General features: G+C 37.4%; 1 protein-coding gene across 1 annotated transcript in view; it reads left to right on the forward strand.

Annotated features, from left to right (window-relative positions):
- Window positions 1-20,951, forward strand: part of LOC137649036 (dnaJ homolog subfamily C member 21-like) — an 88,792-nt gene that overhangs the window by 59,714 nt on the left and 8,127 nt on the right. The window contains exons 9-10 of the mRNA XM_068382148.1: window positions 8,585-8,781; window positions 16,440-16,579. Coding sequence (XP_068238249.1) covers window positions 8,585-8,781; window positions 16,440-16,579 — 337 coding nt within the window. The remainder of the gene's footprint in view (window positions 1-8,584; window positions 8,782-16,439; window positions 16,580-20,951) is intronic.

A 20,951-nucleotide genomic window follows, 5' to 3' on the forward strand; every position in this document is an offset into this window, starting at 1 on the left:
CTAAGTGTATATATGTATATATATATATATATATATATATATATATATATATATATATATATATATATATATATATATATATATATATATATATATATATATATGTATACACACACAACTTTTCTTACCTGGGTACCTATTTATTTACCTTTTCTTCATAAATTTCAGGGAAAGCTATTAAATTTAGAATCCTATGTACAGTAATTTCACAATTTTCTAGGATTTTCTGCAGAGTACATTGTTCATTTTCTTATATATGCTATGGTATTCATAGATAAACGGTTGCTGCACTTCTCTCTAAAGTATGTTCTTATTTCTTTGTCTGCTCATTTATATAGCTACAATTTCCATGTATTGATTACACTGAAAAGTGCATAAAGTGTCAGAGGTGATGAACTTTTCCCAGAAAAATACAGAGGAGAATATATTATGTTGGCTAATCGTGCTCTTGTGTCCGCATTTGGATTTGAGAGGAGTGGCTCACCATTGGTTAGTAAATAACCCTGAAATATGAGGATTATGCCCTTATGATCCCAAGTGGTGAGAAACATTATGGCTAAATGGCCATACTTAAATATACAACAGTCTATTCAATCAGTTCCCACAAAAAAAAAAAAATGTTAAGACCAGATTTCTCAATCTGAAATTTTTGGAGAAAAAGATTTTACACCTTGATAATATTATATCTATGACAAAATTTAAATGCTAAAATAATTTTAAATATAAAACTTTTTATGAATGAAATTATCTTTCAAGTGATTTTTAAATAAAAAAAATAAGTTGAGAAAAAAAAGTAGATAGAATTTGAAGTAACTTCAGAATAACATTGTTTTACTGGGGCCAAGTCACACTCCTCAAAGTTTCCTACTCTTTGAACATAATCTGTACAATTTAGGATAAAATAGTGCTTACATAACTCCACAGTGGAACGTTGTGTGCAATATATTCAGTTGTTGGTCATTATAGTTTTATTTATAATATTCTTTAGCAATATCACTTTTTCTGACCTGGAGGATTGCCTGCAAAAAAATGTGTAACACTATTTAGTAAATTTCAGTTTGCTTAAGCGATAACTACTTATGGGGGTTGGCTGGTAAGCCATTATATGGGAGTATAGGGCAAAAACCGAAAAATCCTGAAAAAAAATTCTACAAGGCGAGTGTGATCAAACCTTTGGATTTGACCCTAAACGCTCCCTTGTGGCCTCAGAAGGAGTGGTTCCTCGACCGGTTGGAGGTTCGTGTGGAGTCTCCCATTTGCCTACCAAAGAGGAGTAATCTATTCAGAAAGTCTCATTTCCACCAGTTCCACCAAAGGCTCCACATGCCTTGTCTTCATGCCTGGAGACAGGCAGGAGGGCTTCTCCTCAAGGGTCACTTGACGCTTGGCTCCAGTCAGATGCAAGTCCACTTGTCAAGTGTACCAAGCTGAGTTCCTACAGCATTTAATTGTTAGTGCATTATTAAGTCTTCATAATTCTCTAGACATTATTGTGTATAAGTGTGATTTATTAAAACATTTCTATACTATTTTTCAATTTCTGGAGCATTTCAATTTTCAACAATTACTTTTTCTTTACCTTTGGCAGTCATCAGTTGATCTCAAGGTCGCGTTTCTATATCGCGATTATGGACACATAGGAATAACAAGTAGTATTGGTTTTATAATTTCTTAACTTATTCAAAATATCTCTATAATGAATATTACATCAGCGCCATTATGTTATAGGATATCATAGTTTTCATACAGTTTGTTTATAGCCATTGTTATCATATGAATTCTCTCTCTCTCTCTCTCTCTCTCTCTCTCTCTCTCTCTCTCTCTCTCTCTCTCTCTCTCTCTCTCTCTCTCTCTCTCTCTCTCTCTCTCTCTCTCTCTCTCATACTAGTAATACGCAGTAAAGTATCTTAATGAGATCTCACTTTAAACTGTATTTTCCAACTCACCTTTCGCCAGAAATTTGTCGTCACCAGATGTATAGTACTTGTTTTCTTAAATTAACAGTAAATAGTACTTTAGGCTACTCATAACAACTGATACAGACCACTGAAATACTTGCTATCATTACTCGATGTTTAGATGATGGAAATAATAAGATTACTCTGTAATGATTCGATAGTTAATCACTTAATTTGCCCGCTCATTTTCCTCGGTTTCACTAGAAATATGACGTCACCAGACATATGATTTAGTATGAACCCCGACAGATATTAAATCTTTTCCTGATATATTTTTTATCTAAAATGGATACTTAATGTTATCAATAAAAGAAAATACTAACTTGATAAGATAGATTAATTGATTTTTATAAAAGAAAATACATTATTTCTAAAGAAGTAGTTATCCTGTTAGTGTACCATTTCTGACAAAGTTGTGACGTCATTGCTGAAAATAAAATGGTCGTAAATCACATAGGCCGTAAGTTGGCGACTACTTGTATTTAGTTATCATACCTGACACTTTATGCTTCTTTCATGATAATCATAACAAAAATTGGCTATCTTTCTACCAAGGCACTCCCCTCATTTTTTGGAAGGGGTAGCCGACATAAAAAAAAAGAACAAGGAATTTTTTTCTTCTCTTCGTTCCTCCCAGCCTGTTTATGGATTCAGCTGAGTTTGGTTGGTACTGCTTGGGTGCCACAGCCCACCCTCCTCTGTTAACCACCACAATGAACCTTCATATGCTGAATCCCCTACTGCTGCTACCTCAACGGTCACCAAGGCAATCGGAGGAAGCAGAATAGCCTATCGGAACTGCATCACAATCGCTCGCCATTTCTTTTTCTAGCATGCTCTTTTGCCTCCATCACATCTATCCTCTTATCACCCAGAGTTTTCTTCACTCCATCCATCCACCCAAACCTTGGCCTTCCTCTTGTACTTCTCCCATCAACTCTTGCATTCATCACCTTCTATAGCAGACAGCCATTTTCCATTCTCTCAACATGGCCAAACCACCTCAACCCATTCATATCTACTCTAGCTGCTAATTCACCTCTTAAACCCGTTTTCACCCACGCTACTTCGTTCCTAACCCTATCTACTCGAGATACACCAGCCATACTCCTCAGACACTCATCTCAAACATGTTCAATTTCTGTCTCTTCTTCACTTTCATCCCCCACAACTCCGATCCATACATCACTGTTGGTACAACCACTTTCTCATAAAAAAACTCTTCACATTCATTCCTAACCTTTTCCTTCACTTCCCCTAACACTTTACATCCTTCATTCACTCTCAGACACATTTTCCATTCCACCATTTGCAGCAACAACAGACCTCAAGTACTTAAACTGATCTACTTCCTCAAGTAAGTCTCCATTCAACATAACCTTCAATCTAGAACCACCCTCCCTTCTCATGCATCTCATAACCTTTACTCTTACCTACATTAACTCTGAACTTCCTTGTGTTACACACCCTTCCAAACTCTGTCACTAATCGACCTAGCTTCTCCGAGTGTGTAACCATGAACTTCCTTGTGTTACACACCCTTCCAAACTCTGTCACTAATCGACCTAGCTTCTCCGAGTATGCAACCATGAACTTCCTTGTGTTACACACCCTTCCAAACTGTCACTAATCGACCTAGCTTCTCCGAGTGTGCAACCAAGACAGTATCGTCCGCAAACAACAACCCCTCATGATAACTCTCATCTGTCAATTTCAGTCCTCTTCCAAGCACTTGAGCATTCATCTCTCTTACAACTCCATCTACAAACAAATTAAATAATCATGGTGACATCATATATCCCTGTCTCGGCCCCACTCTTACTGGAAACCATTCATTCACTTCATTTCCTATCGTAAACATGCTTATGTATAAACTCTTCACTGCTTGCACCTGCTTTCCACCAGTTCTATATAACTTTATTACATTCCACATCGCTTCCCTATCAACGCTACCACGCTTTCTCCAGATCCATAAATGCAAATACAGTATAAAAATTGTAAATGTTGTATATAAAATAGCAAGATAGCAAACAAAGAAATACAATGAAATGACTTTGAGATATGCAGAAAATAGGCAGAGAGCTGTAGAGGATTTAATCATAATATTGATTACAATATATTTGAATGGCTAATCAGAATCAACTTCTTCATCCATAACGGAAGTAGGGCATTTTGTCACGCAATCCTTGGGTTTAGCCACGGAAGGTTATTTCTCAATATCTCCCATAAGAAATGGTAATGACTAATATTTTGTCCATTTTTTCAAAATTGTGATAGAAAAGTAAGACTACTCTTATGTGAGAGAACTTAACTAAAAAGCTTAACTTGATTTGCACAGGCTCACGTTAGTAATATCGATACTGATAGCAACGAAAGACAAACATTGCGTGCCTGTACAAGTCAAATTAGGCTATATAGTCAGTTCAAAATACAGTTTAGCCCTAAAAAATTGCTACAAAAAGAATCTTAAATGATTCTGGTAATTTTTAATGTACTTTATAACATACTATAAGTTTACCAAAGTAGGACCCCAGAATTTTTTTTTCTATATGGCGTCCAAGTTGGCCGCCAAAACCTCTTGATGATCATAACTATACAACTATCAACTTAAATTTGATGCCGTTGGTGTCTATTCCTAGGTTTTTGGGTGGCAAAGAGCACATTAAAATCATAAATATACAATATTAAATAACACAAAAATCTAATATGCCATAAATTAACACATTCTAATAATTTTTTATGTCACATAGCGTAAGTTGATATTTATTGTACAAATATCTTTGTCCATAGAATAAATTTCAGAGTGTACAGTTTTGAGTGTCGTCCTCCTCCCGAATATTGACCTTTTGAGTGTTGTTTGAATTGTTACTGTTTTCAATTTGGGATGGGCGAACTGCCTGAATTATGGCATGACCAAGTGTCGCAACCTAGAGTCTTGTGTCTTTCTCAATGCACAGTATTTGCAGTGCTGTCCACTGACTAGTTGGAATGAAAGATATTGCAGAATCAAGTTTTAAATCCTAGCTTCGTGGATACTTATTCGTCACGGGTGAAATCCGAGACTTTGTATCACTTCTGATTAACCTAGTAGCAGTTTCAATAATAGTGTGTATTTTGGGACTCTTCATTGCCTCCCTGACACTTTTGCTAGTAGTATAATCTTAGAATGTGCGACGTGTGTTCTCTCATCTTATCAGTACCATCTAAGCCTTCTTCAGAAAAATGAATTGAGTCCTAAAAGGATTTTATAAGACGATTTTTTTAAACTGTAATTGTCATACAGTTCAGAATCACAATTGCAAAGATACCCTTTCATTATGAGGCTCGATCTCCTAATCATACTTGCTAATTCTAACTGGGGAACAGATTCAAAAGCACTGAGAACAACACTTCTAGCACTGCTACTCTGCTGCTGGATATTGCTCAGCAGAATGGGCAACATCAAGACACACTCACAAAATAGGTTCGTTGCTTAAAATCACATGTAGAATAATAACTGGCAACTCGAAACCAACACCACTTCCCGCACTCTACACTTTGGCGGGTATTGCACCACCGCACATCCACAGAGACATCCATGCCAAGAAACAGAAACATAGTAAAAAACGTGATATGAGAAGCCCCTCTTTTACCATAGGGCTTCAGTAAGAAGACCGAAGTCCAGAAAGAGCTTTATGACCATTCCTAGTTTAAATGCTGAGCAGTCAGCTCAACATAGGCTCGAAAAGTGGAGAGAATGGGACCACTACCTACCAAATGCTGCCATCCAGAGCCTAAATGAACAACTCCCAAGTGGAATAACCCTCTCAAAAAAACACAGGGTAACATTAAATCAAACAAGAACTGAAGGGTTTAAAACTGGGAGCAATACCTATAAATGGTGACTCTCATCCACTAGTGAGTGCCAGTGTGGCTATTCAGTACAAACAATGCAACACATACTTTGTGAATGTGAACTGGGACCCATCTGTACAGATCAAGACCTTATGAACACCAATGAAGTAGCCAAGCAATGGATCCAGAATTGGCACAACATTATGTGATGATGATTATGAGGCTCAATGATGTAAAAGTTAGTTTTTCCTCACAGTTCAGTTCTAGGTAAGCACACATTTTCTGAAATGCTTCATACTTATCTTTAGGATGACCAGACATTGTGCAATTGGGATAGAAGGCGTTAAGGCACAGATCGAAGGAGCGAAAATTTCCACTATATGAATTATGATAAAGACCGTCTGCTGCATGTCAATCTCGTAAATAGTATTCTGTCCGACGCTGTACAGCAAGACCCCAACAATCTGAAGTTGAATTCACAGACCTCCAAAACTGTCTCCACAAATTTGTTAGTCCATACCCAACTAAAGTGTCTCTTATCCAACTTAATTTCATATCCACAGAATATGCAATCCTTTTCACTGTCAAAACTTCCATTTGATTGTCTTGTGGTTCTCTTTGATGGCACAGAACTACTATTTGTCTTTATAACTTGCCTTTTTATGTTTTTATTTATATACTTATGACGACAACTTTAAGATCGACCCTCCTCTTTACACTGGCTTCATTTATTCCCTTCACACCCCCTTCCACTGAAATGCAACCTAGGTATCACTGGAATCCTCAATCTCCTCCTTGCAGATTGGAAAAAAAGTGTGACTGACAGTATTGAATTAGGTCTGAACAAGAGAAAGATGAGAATTAATTATTCAGTTAGATCCAATTTGACATGTCTACATGTGTTTGTGTATTCAAAATGATGCATTGACCAATGAAAATCTAATGGATGGAGAAGAAATCATGTAACTTCGGTGTGTGTTATAAGCTTATCGATTTTGGCTTGTATTCTGCTATAAGACAAATTGGAAATAGGGAAAGCCACTGCAGCAAAAATTTTATTCTATGCTATGTGATATAAAAAGCCATAGAAAGTGTTCATTCTTGATGCCATATTAAATTTTTGTGTTACATGATATATTTTTTTTACGATCCTAATATGTTCTTTGCCCCAAAAAATTTAGGAATAGACACCAAGATCATAAAATTTGAGTTGATAGTTGCATGGTTATGATCATTAACATTCTGTTTAAGAAAAAAAAAAGAAAGAAAAAACACTTTTCTGAGGGTTCTACTTTGGTAAACTTTCAGTATATTATAAAATACACTAACCCCTTCCAAAATCAGTTGCTAAACCGTTTATAGCCTTTTTTTTTTTTTGCAGGGTTGATGGAGTATTTTACTTATATCAACCCGACTTAATATATTAATAGTTTACTGAACAGAAATTGTTCTGACATTCTAATTCTCTTTCTAGGGTATCTCTTTATCCTAATTTTTAAAAGTTGACAAAATCTTAGTCTTTATGGGGGATATTGAGAAATAACCTTCCCTGACTAAACCCCAGGATTGTGCAATTTAAGACTTCTCATTTCTGTTATGGATGAAGAAGTTGATTCTGATTAGCCATTCAAGTATCTTGTAATCAGTATAATGAATAAACACTACAACTTTTTGACTAAAATTATTAGTGTCTATTTAGAATACAGTGTCCTAGAGAATATAAGAAACTGATAATCTTTTCCTTTGGAAATCTTAGAAAATGGTGGTGTTAATGTATATGGGATACTAAAATGAATATCTATAGTTGGAATTCTTGGAGAAAGAGTTAACCCTTTTACCCCCAGGCTATTTGTAAATTTCCAACTCTTAACCCCCAGGGGTTATTTTTGTTCAGGCACATTTTGCAGTATATTTTTTTCAAATTGCTCTAACAGCCTTAATTTTCGTCATAGAGAGGTCAGGTTGGTCTCATTCTCTTGGAAAATGCCCGAAGTTTTTAAAAAAATATAAAAAATATGCAAAAAAAAAGAATTTAAATAGCAGTTTTTTGCAAGAACTTACTGGTACGTCCATGGGGTAAAGGGATGAGTTTTGTGAAACGTACCAGTATGTCCTTTTTGGGGTAAAAGGGTTAATACTATTAATAAATACCCTGGTCAGAAGAAAGTTGTGTATGGGTCTACAAATGCACTCCCTTAAATATATAAAAAGGATGTTTTAGCAATAAAGGAAATTGTTTTAAAAAAAATATTTGAAACATGAAATATAGATATCCTCCTAGCCAAAAATGCAATAATATTAATTTCCAAAATTCCAAGCAGAGGTCTGAAGTCGCTCCCTCAAAAATGCATATATGTATATAAGAGAAAGAGAGGTGGAGATATTCGTATTTCCAGTATAATGCACTGTATTGTATTATTGTTACAGTACAGAATGACAGCAGATGAGGTTTTATTGTCTACAAAAATATAATATTTACTGTTTTCTCCATTGGAACCATTTAACTTCTCTTTTAAGAGTTCTAGAACCTTGATACATTCTTGACAACATTATAGTAATGGTTCAAGTCTTGCCAAAATTGTTGCCTAATTAGATCGATAAAAACATTTGCATCTTACCCAGTCACCTGAGTAAAAATTATGACTGACTTTATTGTTTTGTTATGTTGTTACATAGAATAACCAAGCAAGTACAGTAGTAATAAGTTACATGTATTAAAAGTTGTTGTTTCAAACCCAGCTCATAAATTTGTGTACGAGTATAATGTTTTTATTAGGATATTATTTTTAAAGGAAATGGAAGCCCGGTTTGCAAAAGAATGGGGAATAAGTGAAAGTGAAGAAAGTGATTATGAGGACGAGGAGACCACAGCTAGTCATGACGTTGGTGATGGAGTGGCTGAAGTGGATGGAGAAGAGGATATTGCCGAATATCTTATGGATAACCTGTATTGTGTTGCATGTAATAAAACCTTCAAAACTGAGAGAGCGTAAGTATATTCTATTGGATATATATGTCAATTCCTGACTGTTGTCATGTTTAGAAACTTACATTATTCTTTACATTCTTTATAGTACCTTACTATCCTGTATTTATTAACTTATTTATTTAAATAGAATTTGTATTTGATTGATTTATATTTAAATGAAGCAAGTATTATCATTGATAATACAATAGTTCTCCAATTCAGGGTTGCTCACATGCAATTTTGGTTTCAGCATATTTCATCATTTTTTCATCCTCTAGGACAGGGGTCACCAACCTTTTATGCTAGATGAGCCATTTATTTAGAGAATCTCTAAACTTTAGTAGTGGCAGAGTCACAATTACAAAAAAAAAAAGTCTTGTGAGAACTAAGATCAAAATCTGCTGTACTTCAGACAACTGAATATAGTTCAGTAGGTATACTTAGTAAAATAATCATGGTGATATTATTTATTATACTTACGTTCACAAAGGCATTATCCTTTCATTTAAATGGAAGGAATCATAAAAATTGTAACAATTGTTTTTACAAGTTACACCAGTAGTATGAAAGATAATTTGATATTGAAAATTAAAATATTATTTCATCTGATAGGTATATGCATTAAGTTAATCAATGGGAGGTTTGGTTCTGTAATTTCTCAGAGAGCCGGTCAACATTTGTAGACTATGTAGTAGTTTTCAGCTTTTAGCAAGATCTCAAGATCGCATTGTGTAATGCAATTCTTAATTTTCCTTTTATGAGATTCATGCTGGACAATATTTGCTCTCACAAATAAGTGGATCTGAAATTGGAGAGAATCCCAAATGCAAATTGTTCCAACACAGAGACTTACCTTGAAACACTTTCTTAGGAGTTACCTGGAACCTCCTCTCAAACGACCAGAGTTTTGTGTAGTTTACCCTACTCCCATTTTCTGTAATGGTAGGCCTAGCGGAAGGATACATGCCCTGAGGGCAAACCCGAGGTAGGCCACTTGCGCGCTTGGGTCGTGATCTCCAGTCTTGTTATTCGTTGTAGTTAACTGGTAATGCATTCCAAACCTCAATAAAAATCTTTTTGTTTAGATTTAGTACTTTTCCCTATTTGTGTTGCCTAGCTGATGTGGCGTATTGTGTTTATAAACTCTCTAGATTAGAGAGTAAAACTTTAGATTTTGATGTCCCTAATTTTTTTCCTGCATACCAGCTATTTCAAGCTCCAACTCTATTTGGTTCACATTAGTAAAGAATGACAAACTTAGGACAGAGATATCTGCTCAAAAAGGATCTTAAAAGACAAGGTCGCTTTCTCTATTTTGAATTCTTGGTAATGTCCTCTAAAATCCATTTCCATTTTCAAGAAAGTTTTTTTTTATGGCATCAACATCTTCAGTAATGGCAAGTGAACAAACTCCCTTTTCTCAAGATATCTGACAAACACTGCAAACTTTTTCTCAAATGACAGCTTCTTCTTCTACTTCTTCTTTGTCTGCATCTTTTCCCACTTCTATGTGGGGTCGATGTTTCTGGCACACTTTCTCTCAAATGACAGCTTCTTCTTCTTCTTTGTCTGCATCTTTTCCCACTTCTATGTGGGGTCGATGTTTCTGGCCAGCTTTCTCTCAAATGACAGCACTTCCTCTAAAAGGCATAACGCATTTCCCTTGCTTTGTTATTCCGATCAAGAGGATTTAAATATGAAATTGTTTAATATTTAAAGTTTGTGAAACTACATGAACAGTAATTTCTAAAAAATCAGTAAAATTGATGCCTATAGTGTCTTTGAAATTTAATCAAATTTCATCTAATATTGTCTTAAATGTTACGTATTCTTTTTTTTTCTAATTTATAAAAATTTAGTTCAGTGTTTTTTAGAGCTGCAAAAATGTCTTGAAAGAGCCACATGCAGTTCCTTAGCTGCTGGTTAGTGACCCCTGCTCCAGAAGGAATGAAGAAAATAACTGAAGTTTTATGTCCATCAGATTTATGGTATGGTTGATTATCATTAATGTTATGCACATAGTCTGCTCATAACATCATAGTAAAATATATATGATAGGATGTAGGTTGACCATTATTTCAAGGAAAATGTATGTGAATATATTGTAAATGTTTTGGAAATTCTCTTACATACAATTATCCCTGTGGCCGCGGGGGCATAAAACAATTAGAATAGCGCCAACGTTATCCCTGCGTGTCGTAAGAGGCGACTAAAAGGGACGGGACGAGGGGGCTGGGAACCCCCTCTCCTGTAAAAGTATCCTGTGAGACAGCAACAAAGAGATGGAGCTGGGGGGAGAGTGACTGCTCCCCGCACTCTAGTTTTGGGGTGTTTGAATGTGCGTGGATGTAGTACGATAGAGAGTAAAAGATGTGAAATTGGAAGTATGTTTAGGAATAGAAGGATGGATGTATTGGCCTTGTGTGAGACGAAGATAAAAGGAAAGGGTGAAGTGATGTTTGGTGAAATGTCTGGTAGAGTGTCTGGGATTGAAAGGGGAAGAGCGAGAGAGGGTGTGGCTTTATTGCTGAGTGAATGGATGACAGGTAAAGTAGTGGAATGGAAGGAGATATCATCTAGGTTAATGTGGGTAAGGGTTAGGTTGGGTAGGGAATGTTGGGCGTTTGTCAGTGCGTATGGGCCAGGTAGTGAGAAAAGTGAAGAAGAGCGGAATGAGTTTTGGAATGAATTAACTAGGTGTGTAGAAGGACTGGGTAGAAGGAATTATGTAGTTGTTATGGGTGACTTAAATGCTAGAGTGGGTGCTGGAGAGGTAGAAGGTGTCATTGGGAAGTATGGTGTACCAGGTGAAAATGAGAGTGGTGAGAGACTGGTAGATATGTGTGTTGAACAAGAGATGGTAATAAGTGCTAGCTTTTTTAAGAAGAAAGATAAAAATAAGTATACATGGGTAAGAGTGGCAAATGGAAGAGTAGTAGAAAGGGCATTAATGGATTATGTGTTGGTAACTAAAAGAATGTTTGGAAGATTGAAAGACGTGCACGTGTTTAGGGGTATGGCTAACGGTATGTCTGATCATTTTTTGGTGGAAGGAAAACTGGTTGTAGCAAAAGAGTGGGGGAATAGAGTAGGTGGATGTAAAAGGAAGCTAGTGAGGGTTGAAGAGCTAATAAAACCTGGGGTAAAAAGTAAATATCAGGAAAGGTTGAAAATGGCATATGACGAGGTGAGAGTAAGAGAAACTGGTAATTTAGAGGAGGAGTGAAAGTTAGCAAAAGAAAATTTTGTTGGGATTGCAAGTGATGTATGTGGCAAGAAGGTTGTTGGAGGCAGCATGAGGAAGGGCAGTGAATGGTGGAATGAAGGAGTGAAGGTAAAAGTGGAAGAGAAAAAGAGGGCTTTTGAAGAATGGCTGCAGAGTAATAGTATAGAGAAGTATGAAAAATATAGAGAGAAAAAGGTGGAAGTAAAGCGCAAGGTACGTGAGGCAAAGAGGGCAGCTGACCTGAGGTGGGGTCAGGGACTGGGTCAGTCATATGAAGAGAATAAGAAGAAGTTTTGGAAAGAAGAGAAGAGAGTAAGAAAGGCTGGCACAAGAATTGAAGAGACAGTGAAAGATGGAAATGGAAGGTTGTTAAAAGGAGAGGAGGCAAGGAAAAGGTGGGCGGAATATTTTGAAAGTTTGCTGAATGTTGAGGATGATAGGGAGGCAGAGATAATTGCTGTTCCAGGTGTTGAGGTGCCAGTGATGGGAGATGAGAATGAGAGAGAGATTACAATAGAGGAAGTGAGGAGAGCACTAGATGAAACGAGAGTAGGAAAAGCATCTGGTATGGATGGTGTGAAAGCTGAGATGTTGAAGGAGGGGGGTGTGACTGTAATTGAATGGTTGGTGAGATTGTTTAATGTGTGTTTTGTGTTGTCAATGGTACCAGTAGATTGGGTCTGTGCATGTATTGTACCACTATATAAGGGTAAGGGAGATGTGCATGAGTGTTGTAATTCAAGAGGTATTAGTTTGTTGAGTGTAGTTGGAAAAGTGTATGGTTGAGTACTGATTAATAGGATTAAGGATAAAACAGAGAATGCAAAATACAGTACACACCTTGATAGAGAAGACAAAATATCTTTATAGTATTGTACAAAGGTTAGAAAATTCACTTAGGTACCAATATCAGTTAAAACTTACCTTCTATTGTTACATAACTATTGTTTTGCTTGGTCCCACTGACTGATTGAATATCTGTCTTGGGAGATCTCAGAGGATTATTCCTCTATGAAGATTAAGGTGGGAATGGCTTGTACTTCCTCACCAGGAGTCTTGGAGATGATGTGTATGATGTCACTGGCAATTTTAAGTTCCTTTTTACTCGTTTTAGATATGCTTACGATATGAATTTTTTATGATTGTTATTTTCATTTTCCACATTATTAATTTGTAATAGAACTTACTGCATTTGGTATCAATGACATTGAAATTATGATGCCAGATAATTATCAATCATTCATGTATTCCAAGATCAGACTACTAATGGAACTACAAGACCATCCTGGAGAACTGCCATAGTTGCTAATGAACTTCGCAGATATGATATAGACATGGCTGCACTAAGTTGGACATGCCACTTTGATGGTTCAGGACATTCTGTCTGAAGTGGGTGAGGGATACATTTTCTTTTGAAGAGGCTTATCAAATGATTTTCCTTGGACATGCAATATGGGTTTTGCCTTTGGAACCAAATTACATGCAAATCTACCTGAAGGACCTTCAAGCATCATTGGAAGACTTATGGCCTGGCACATTCCACTGGAAAAAAAACCTTTCTTGACACTCCTTAGTCTTTATGCTCCAACATTGGTTGTTCTCAAAACAACTAAAGATGATGACTTCTATGTCCTTGAGCTACAAAACATCAACATAATTGACTAGGTAGTCTTGCTGAAAGATTTCGGTACTCATGTTTCAAAAAACAAGGCTGTGTGGGGAGTATGCCATAGGTCATATTTGCATAAGCAACTTGAATGCAATGGCATTAGACTACTTAAATTATGCACCGAGTACAGTCTTGTAATTAGAAACACAATATTCCAGCTCAAGGACAAGTTAAAAACACGAATGCATCCAAGATCCAAACTAGGCCGAACCCCAATATTGATGTAAGCATAACTCAATTTACGGTTGGGCCTGAGTATTGGACAGATTTCGACCAGTGAGAGCCATCTTCAAATTAAAAAAAAGCAGGAGACCATAGATCCTTTTCCTGTTCAAAGTGTTGAGGGCCTCTTTTCCTTAACTGACGTTCCTGAGGAAGATCCAAACAATGACTGGACAAAGTTCTGCAAGCTGATTCAAGATGCTGAGGAAGTCACTGTACAATTGGCTTCAATATGAGGTCTCATAGAGACTGGTTTCATGAGAATATTACCCTATACAGTAATTACTTAAATAGAAACAAAAAATACATAATGCATATCTTGCAAACTCCCATTCATCTGCACTGATCAAAAGAGGGAGGTAAAACATCAAATATGTATGCTACAGAACTGATGATCAATAAAAATGTGTTAGGAAATTCAAACCGTTGCTCATCAAAACAACTTGAAAGGCTTTTATAATGCCTTCAAATCCAGTAATTGGTCTAAGAAAAACTTAAAGGTCCAGATAGAATATTGAGTAGATGGTAATCAGTTCAACATTATACTGTAGCACGCCTATACAAAAACATCAACACAAAACAATTAGTTAAAATAAATATGCTGATGATGCTATCATTTAGGCTCATACCCAGGAATCAAGACAACCCATTTTAGACACGCTTTCTACAATATATAAGGCATTTAGTTTACAAAAAAATACAAGAAAAACAGAAGTCACGGTGGGAAAAAAAAAATCAGTGTATGCCCTTCTTCACTGTTGGTGATGCACAACTGCAGGTGGTGTCATTTTCGAATACCTTAGTAGCGTTTCAGTGCTAAAATTTATAAAGACATGCTGCATAAAATAAGCAGGGTTCACATGTTTTTTGGCAGGCTAAGAACAAAGGTTTTTCAAAACAAACGACTGAGACTGGCCACTAAAATCCAGGTGTATAAAGCAGTATGTATTTCAGCTCTCATTTCTTGTTTCCTCAAAGTTATGGGATCCACATGGAAAGATCATATTCTACAAACAGATTCTAAAACAATTGAAATGCACAAGTAAAGATTCCATGTTCACCAAATGCCAACTACCTTGACTTGATCATAAGATCTGTATGTCTGAAGAGTCTCCCAAAGCAAACTTTATATGGACCGACAACAAAAAGCTGACCGAAGACATGGCAGCCTTAAGAAGAGATACAAATATTCAGGCAAATCAACTTTAAAGGAAGGCAAAACATCACCAAATGACTTTGAAACCCTTGCTAACAATGGTATGGTCTGGAGAATGATTGTTAGCAATTGTGTCGCCTTGTAGCAGGGCATGTCAGAAGAAATCCCCAAAGCCCAAAATCCTTGTTGAATATGTCCGACACATGGCAAGGTATGCTTGTTTAAGATTGGTCTAATGAGACATCAATATGCAAATAGGGATGGAGCATTCACAGTACATTTAACATCTATTGAGGAATTTTGAATTTTATCCTCAGTGACAATGTCATGGCTTCATCCAAATCAGATCAGTGATCTGTAGGCATTCTCCAAACATGTGGTGTTTGCTTTCAATAAAATGGTTTTATCACTTTTACCACATTTCAGAGCTAAAAAGACTTAAAAACTAAAAATTTGCACTTATATATTAACAACTTCTGAGCTCAGAAGATGAATAGAAAATCAAGATAGTTTACTATGTCAGATCAGAGTATTGAAAGTTTACTTGCGTAGAACAGAACCATTAGAGGAAAAGAATACGTAAGTTATTTGGTTGGCTTAATCAAAGGGAAGTCCAATTTTAGATGTTTATGAATGTGAAAACAGAAAAGTAAAGATAGCCTTAACCATTCCAGTAGTTAAGCTTAACATGGAATGTTTATTAAAGGTATATAAGATGAAATACATCAGTTTTTATTTTGAACGGATCGATAGGCTCATCTTCCTTCCTTGCTGACCTACCTCCCATAAAGAGCGGTAGTCAGTACCATGACTTGCAGGTGTGATTCATCAAAATAAATTTAATAATTATATCTGTTATTTTTATAATTAGCATCAAGTCACACATTTCCCACCGTTCTCCCCACTTTCAGTGATTTCAAAAGATTAGTAAGAGCTGTAGAAGTCCTCTACAAACTTGGTAAGAATTATGAAGTTAGTGAGGATACTAGCAGAGTGCCCTCTTTTTTCCACATCTTTCTTCCAAAAGAAGGCACTCTGACACTAGCTAAGTGCCAGGAAGGTAGGGATATTTGGGGAAAGAGAGAAAAGCATAGTTATTGGAAACTTTCGCTGTAACTCTCGGGTAAGTCTTGAAATATTAAATTTGTTTCTCGGCAATATTAAACTCTATTAAATTAATTGAAAATACTTCATATTTTTTTACAGCTTTTGCTTATTCTTCATTATCTCCTTAAACTCGCAATTATGGTCCCCAAAATCCTATAAGAGGAGAGTGATAGTTATCAGTGATGATAATTCATGTGCCAAGCATTGCTTTTATTTCAATGTTGAGTTATTGCTACTTCAATTTCAGTGTGAAAGAAATGATTAGATGATAAATTTTATTTAATTACTATTTTTTATAGGATGGAAAACCATGAGCGATCAAAAAAACACCGGGAAAACATTGAAGCACTGAAGGTAACAATGCTGGCAGAAAATAAGCTTATGGAAGAGGAACAACCCGTAGAAAATACCTCACGTCTTGCTGATAGTGGATCTGCTGGTCAGTTTTGTATATACTCATTGAATATATTTAATGATACTTATTTCCATGAATCTTACCTTTGAAAAGTAAAATACTATTATTTCAGAAGTCCACAGAATAAAAGGAAAAACAAGGAAACCTCTGTCTATTGTCATTATTATTATAATTATTATTATTGTCATTATTATTATTATCATTATCATTATTATTATTATTATTATTATTACTAGCTAAGCTACAACCCATTGGAAAAGCAGGATGCTTTAAGCCCAAGGCCCCAGCAGGGAAAAATATTCCAATGAGGAAAGAAGATAGATAAATAAATAAACTACAAGGGAAGTAATGAACAATAAATATAAAATATTTCATGAACAGTAACAATATTAACATAGATCTTTTATACATACATACATATACCAAAGGCACTTCCCCCAATTTTGGGGGGTAGCCGACATCAACAAGAACAAAACAAAAAAAATGGGACCTCTACTCTCTATGTTCCTCCAGCCTAACCAGGGACTCAGCCGAGTTCAGCTGGTACTGCTAGGGTGCCACAGCCCAACCTCCTACAACATTTCCACCACAGATGAAGCTTCATACTGCTGAGTCCCCTACTGCTGCTACCTCCGCGGTCATCTAAGGCACCGGAGGAAGCAGCAGGGCCTACCGGAACTGCGTCACAATCGCTCGCCATTCATTCCTATTCCTAGCACGCTCTCTTGCCTCTCTTACATCTATCCTCCTATCACCCAAAGCTTTCTTCACACCATCCATCCACCCAAACCTTGGCCTTCCTCTTGTACTTCTCCCATCAACTCTTGCATTCATCACCTTCTTTAGCAGACAGCCATTCTCCATTCTCTCAACATGGCCAAACCACCTCAACACATTCATATCCACTCTAGCCGCTAACTCATTTCTCACACCCGTTCTCACCCTCACCACCTCGTTCCTGATCCTATCTAGTCGAGATACACCAGTCATACTCCTCAGACACTTCATCTCAAACACATTCAATTTCTGTCTCTCCATCACTTTCATTCCCCACAACTCCGATCCATACATCACAGTTGGTACAATCACTTTCTCATATAGAACTCTCTTTACATTCATGCCCAACCCTCTATTTTTTACTACTCCCTTAACTGCCCCCAACACTTTGCAACCTTCATTCACTCTCTGACGTACATCTGCTTCCACTCCACCATTTGCTGCAACAACAGACCCCAAGTACTTAAACTGATCCACCTCCTCAAGTAACTCTTTTATATATAAAGTAAAAAAAAACTTAACAATATTAAAATAGATCTTTTATATATAAAGTAAAAAAAAAAAACTTGAAAATAAGAGGAAGAGAAATAGGATAGAGAATGAATTACAGTTTATCCCTACACGAATATAAACCCTTTGCTCTTTACTATGGATATATATTTTCAGCGGAGCTGGAATCTAGCCATAAACTGTTTTGCGAGGTGTCCACAAGCTTTTGCTAGTTAGCAGTAGTGGGGGTTAAACCGGCCACCCCGCTCTCACACTAACCCAGTAAGATCCCTCACTTTTCTTTTTGGCTCGGTAGAGTGAAGACGTGCTGTCTTGCTTGCCCATTAACCCTACCAATTCCTTGCCATAAAACTAAATAAAGATGTCTCTTTCTCTATTCAGGTGTGTATGGTTCTCTGAGGATTTACCACTATACGGGTTTGCCCTGGCATAGCGGGCAGCTCTTGTAGAATGTTCATGTTGAGTATGGAGACAGATCCTTACCGCCTTTATCCTGTGTGAAAACAATACTCCAACACATTAGGTTCTCTGTGCGATGAGTGTTTAGAGTGGTACGGTAGGCAAAGGAAGAAGTCTAAAAGTTCCAACATCTTTTCCCAGCATCTTGTAACCTCCCGTTGCCTCTTTCCATTCGCCCTCTTCTGGAGGGCGATCAAGTAAGAATGATAACTATTTAACTCCGAGACAACCTTTGACCCCGGAGGATCTCTTCGCTTCCCCTAGCAAAGTGTTGCTGATAATACCCCTATTGAGTCTACCTTTTTTGACATCTTGCATCATTTTTGGCCTTCTTTGGAGTTCCTGAGTTCTCCCACAAAGCAATGACTTTTGGGGTTGCTGAAGGTAGGGGCACATTAGGAGACCACATTTCTCAGGGTGCTGAAGCTAGGGGCACATCGATCCTGTTCCAGCCCAGTAATTGGATAATAGGCATCCCTTGACCATTCCCCTTTCAGTGTCAGGATGTCTGGAAAGTTTCAGCCCAATCTCAGATCCTAGGCAATGGCATAGAAGTACTGAAGCTCACTATGCTCTTCCTTGTCCATTGGTCGTGGACTGCTCTTCATCTCAAGCTCACTTGTCTAGTATCTAGACTCTAAGGCTGCCCATGACTTGTCTGATCCCCTGGGGGAAAAGCTGGGTATTATCCAAGACAAGTGACCAAAAAGCAAGGGAAACTGCGACAGGAAGCACAATCCCCTGGAAACACCTTTCATTCGAGGATAAGCCCGGGTTTGAGGTTTTCTATGGAGGTTTTGTTCACTGACAATTATCGACACTTCAGTCAAGATAGTCCATACTTCACCAGCTGTATCGCAACCAGCGGTGGTCTCTGGAAAGGAGACTGCTAATCTTCTCGCCTCCATTTTGGCTAAGCCTTATGATTGAAAGGATTCGAAAATTCTCCCGAAGAACTAGGCGTTGGAAGTTCTAGAGGACCTGACACTTCGGAAGGGTGTTCGTGATACTGTACCTTCTGCATCTGTTTCTATGATGGGGAACCTCCCCTCTAGGTCTTGTTTCCTTAGTGGGGTACCTGTTGACGACTTGGACCCAACCCAGGCTCCTGTGGGTTTCAGCTAGAAGTTGGATGAATCTAACGAAGATTTGGATTACAATGTTGGTGTGCTGCCTCAGCCAGGTAGCCCGAAAGCTACTGCCTTAAATTCATTAGTAGTGAAGACTGAGCAGCCTGTCCCTTTATCATACTCATGTAAGATTATATGAAATCTCAAGCAGACTGGAATGGTATTTTGAGGGATCTTTTGAGCTTGTTTCATGTTATTAAAAAAGGAAAATACATTTCTAAATAACAAATATTGTATAAAAACATAATCGAAGTAGTATGTCATGATATAAAAATGTTTTACAGTAATACCTTGAGATACAAGCGTCCCAACATACGAGCAATTTGAGATAAGAGGAAGCCGCCAAGCAAAAAACATGAGATACGTGCACGCTTATAGGTGCTGACGTTAGGTGGCTGAGCGTGTGGGAGCTGCTCTCGAGGCCCACAACGCTCATTCATTTCTCATGATCTCTGACATCTGGACACATCTCCGAGCATCGCCCATACAGTTTGCATTATTTTTGTGTTTTTAACATTAATTTGTGGACAATTAACTAATTCATTGGTTCAAAGCAAGTGAGTGGAAACCAGGTCAGTGATAAGAAAATGTGCATGATGATGATTGAGGTGAAACGTGAAATTATCGAGAAGCATGAGAGTGGTGTACAAGTGTCTGAGCTGACCCGCCATTACCAGAGGAGTACATCGACAATATGTACCATCCTCAAACAGAAGGAGCAAAAAGCCTTCGAAAGGCCTAACCATCCTGTCAAAGCTACAAAGTGTTATAAATGACGAGATGAAGAAGCTTCTGTTGTTGTGGATTAAGGAGAAGCAGTTGTAGGGAGATAGCGTGACTGAGGCAATCATCTATGAAAAGGCCAGCATAATCTATGAAGACTTGAAAGAGAAGGAAGCAGCTGAGAAACATCGACGCCAGTGGAGACCTTCAAAGCCAGTCATGGCTTGTTTGATAATTTAAAAAAGCGACTGGGATCCCCTCGGTTGTGAGAAATGGGGAAGCTGCACATTCCAATGTGAAAGCCGCGGAGGAGTACATCAAAAGTTTTGCCTCGCTTGTAGCTGAAGAACGCTACATCCCCCAACAAGTTTTCAACTATGCTGAAACTGGCCTGTTTCGAAAGGAGATGTCCAGGAGGACATTCATTACGGCAGAGGAGAAGAAACTGCCGGTCCATAAACCCACGAAGGATCGACTAACTCTAGCCTTATCCTTGTGTGCCAGTGCCAGTGGTGACTGTAAGGTCAAGCCTCTACTGGTGTACTGGTCGTATCTCATGGATACTGTATACAGTTTACTGTACTTACATTAGAGATGTGACTACTTTGAGCAACACAGTAGCTGGCGGAGGGGAGATTGACAAAGGAGGATCGAAGGCTCGTTTATTGCTATCAATACTTGACATGACATACGTAACTATTATTATTATTATTACAAGCTAGGCTATAACCCTAGTTGGAAAAGCAAACTGCGGCAAGCCCAAAGGCTTCAACTTAATGCTGCTTCGCTATTGTTTT

This window comes from Palaemon carinicauda, chromosome 1, assembly GCF_036898095.1.
Source record: "Palaemon carinicauda isolate YSFRI2023 chromosome 1, ASM3689809v2, whole genome shotgun sequence".
In the NCBI taxonomy this organism is placed as follows: domain Eukaryota; kingdom Metazoa; phylum Arthropoda; class Malacostraca; order Decapoda; family Palaemonidae; genus Palaemon; species Palaemon carinicauda.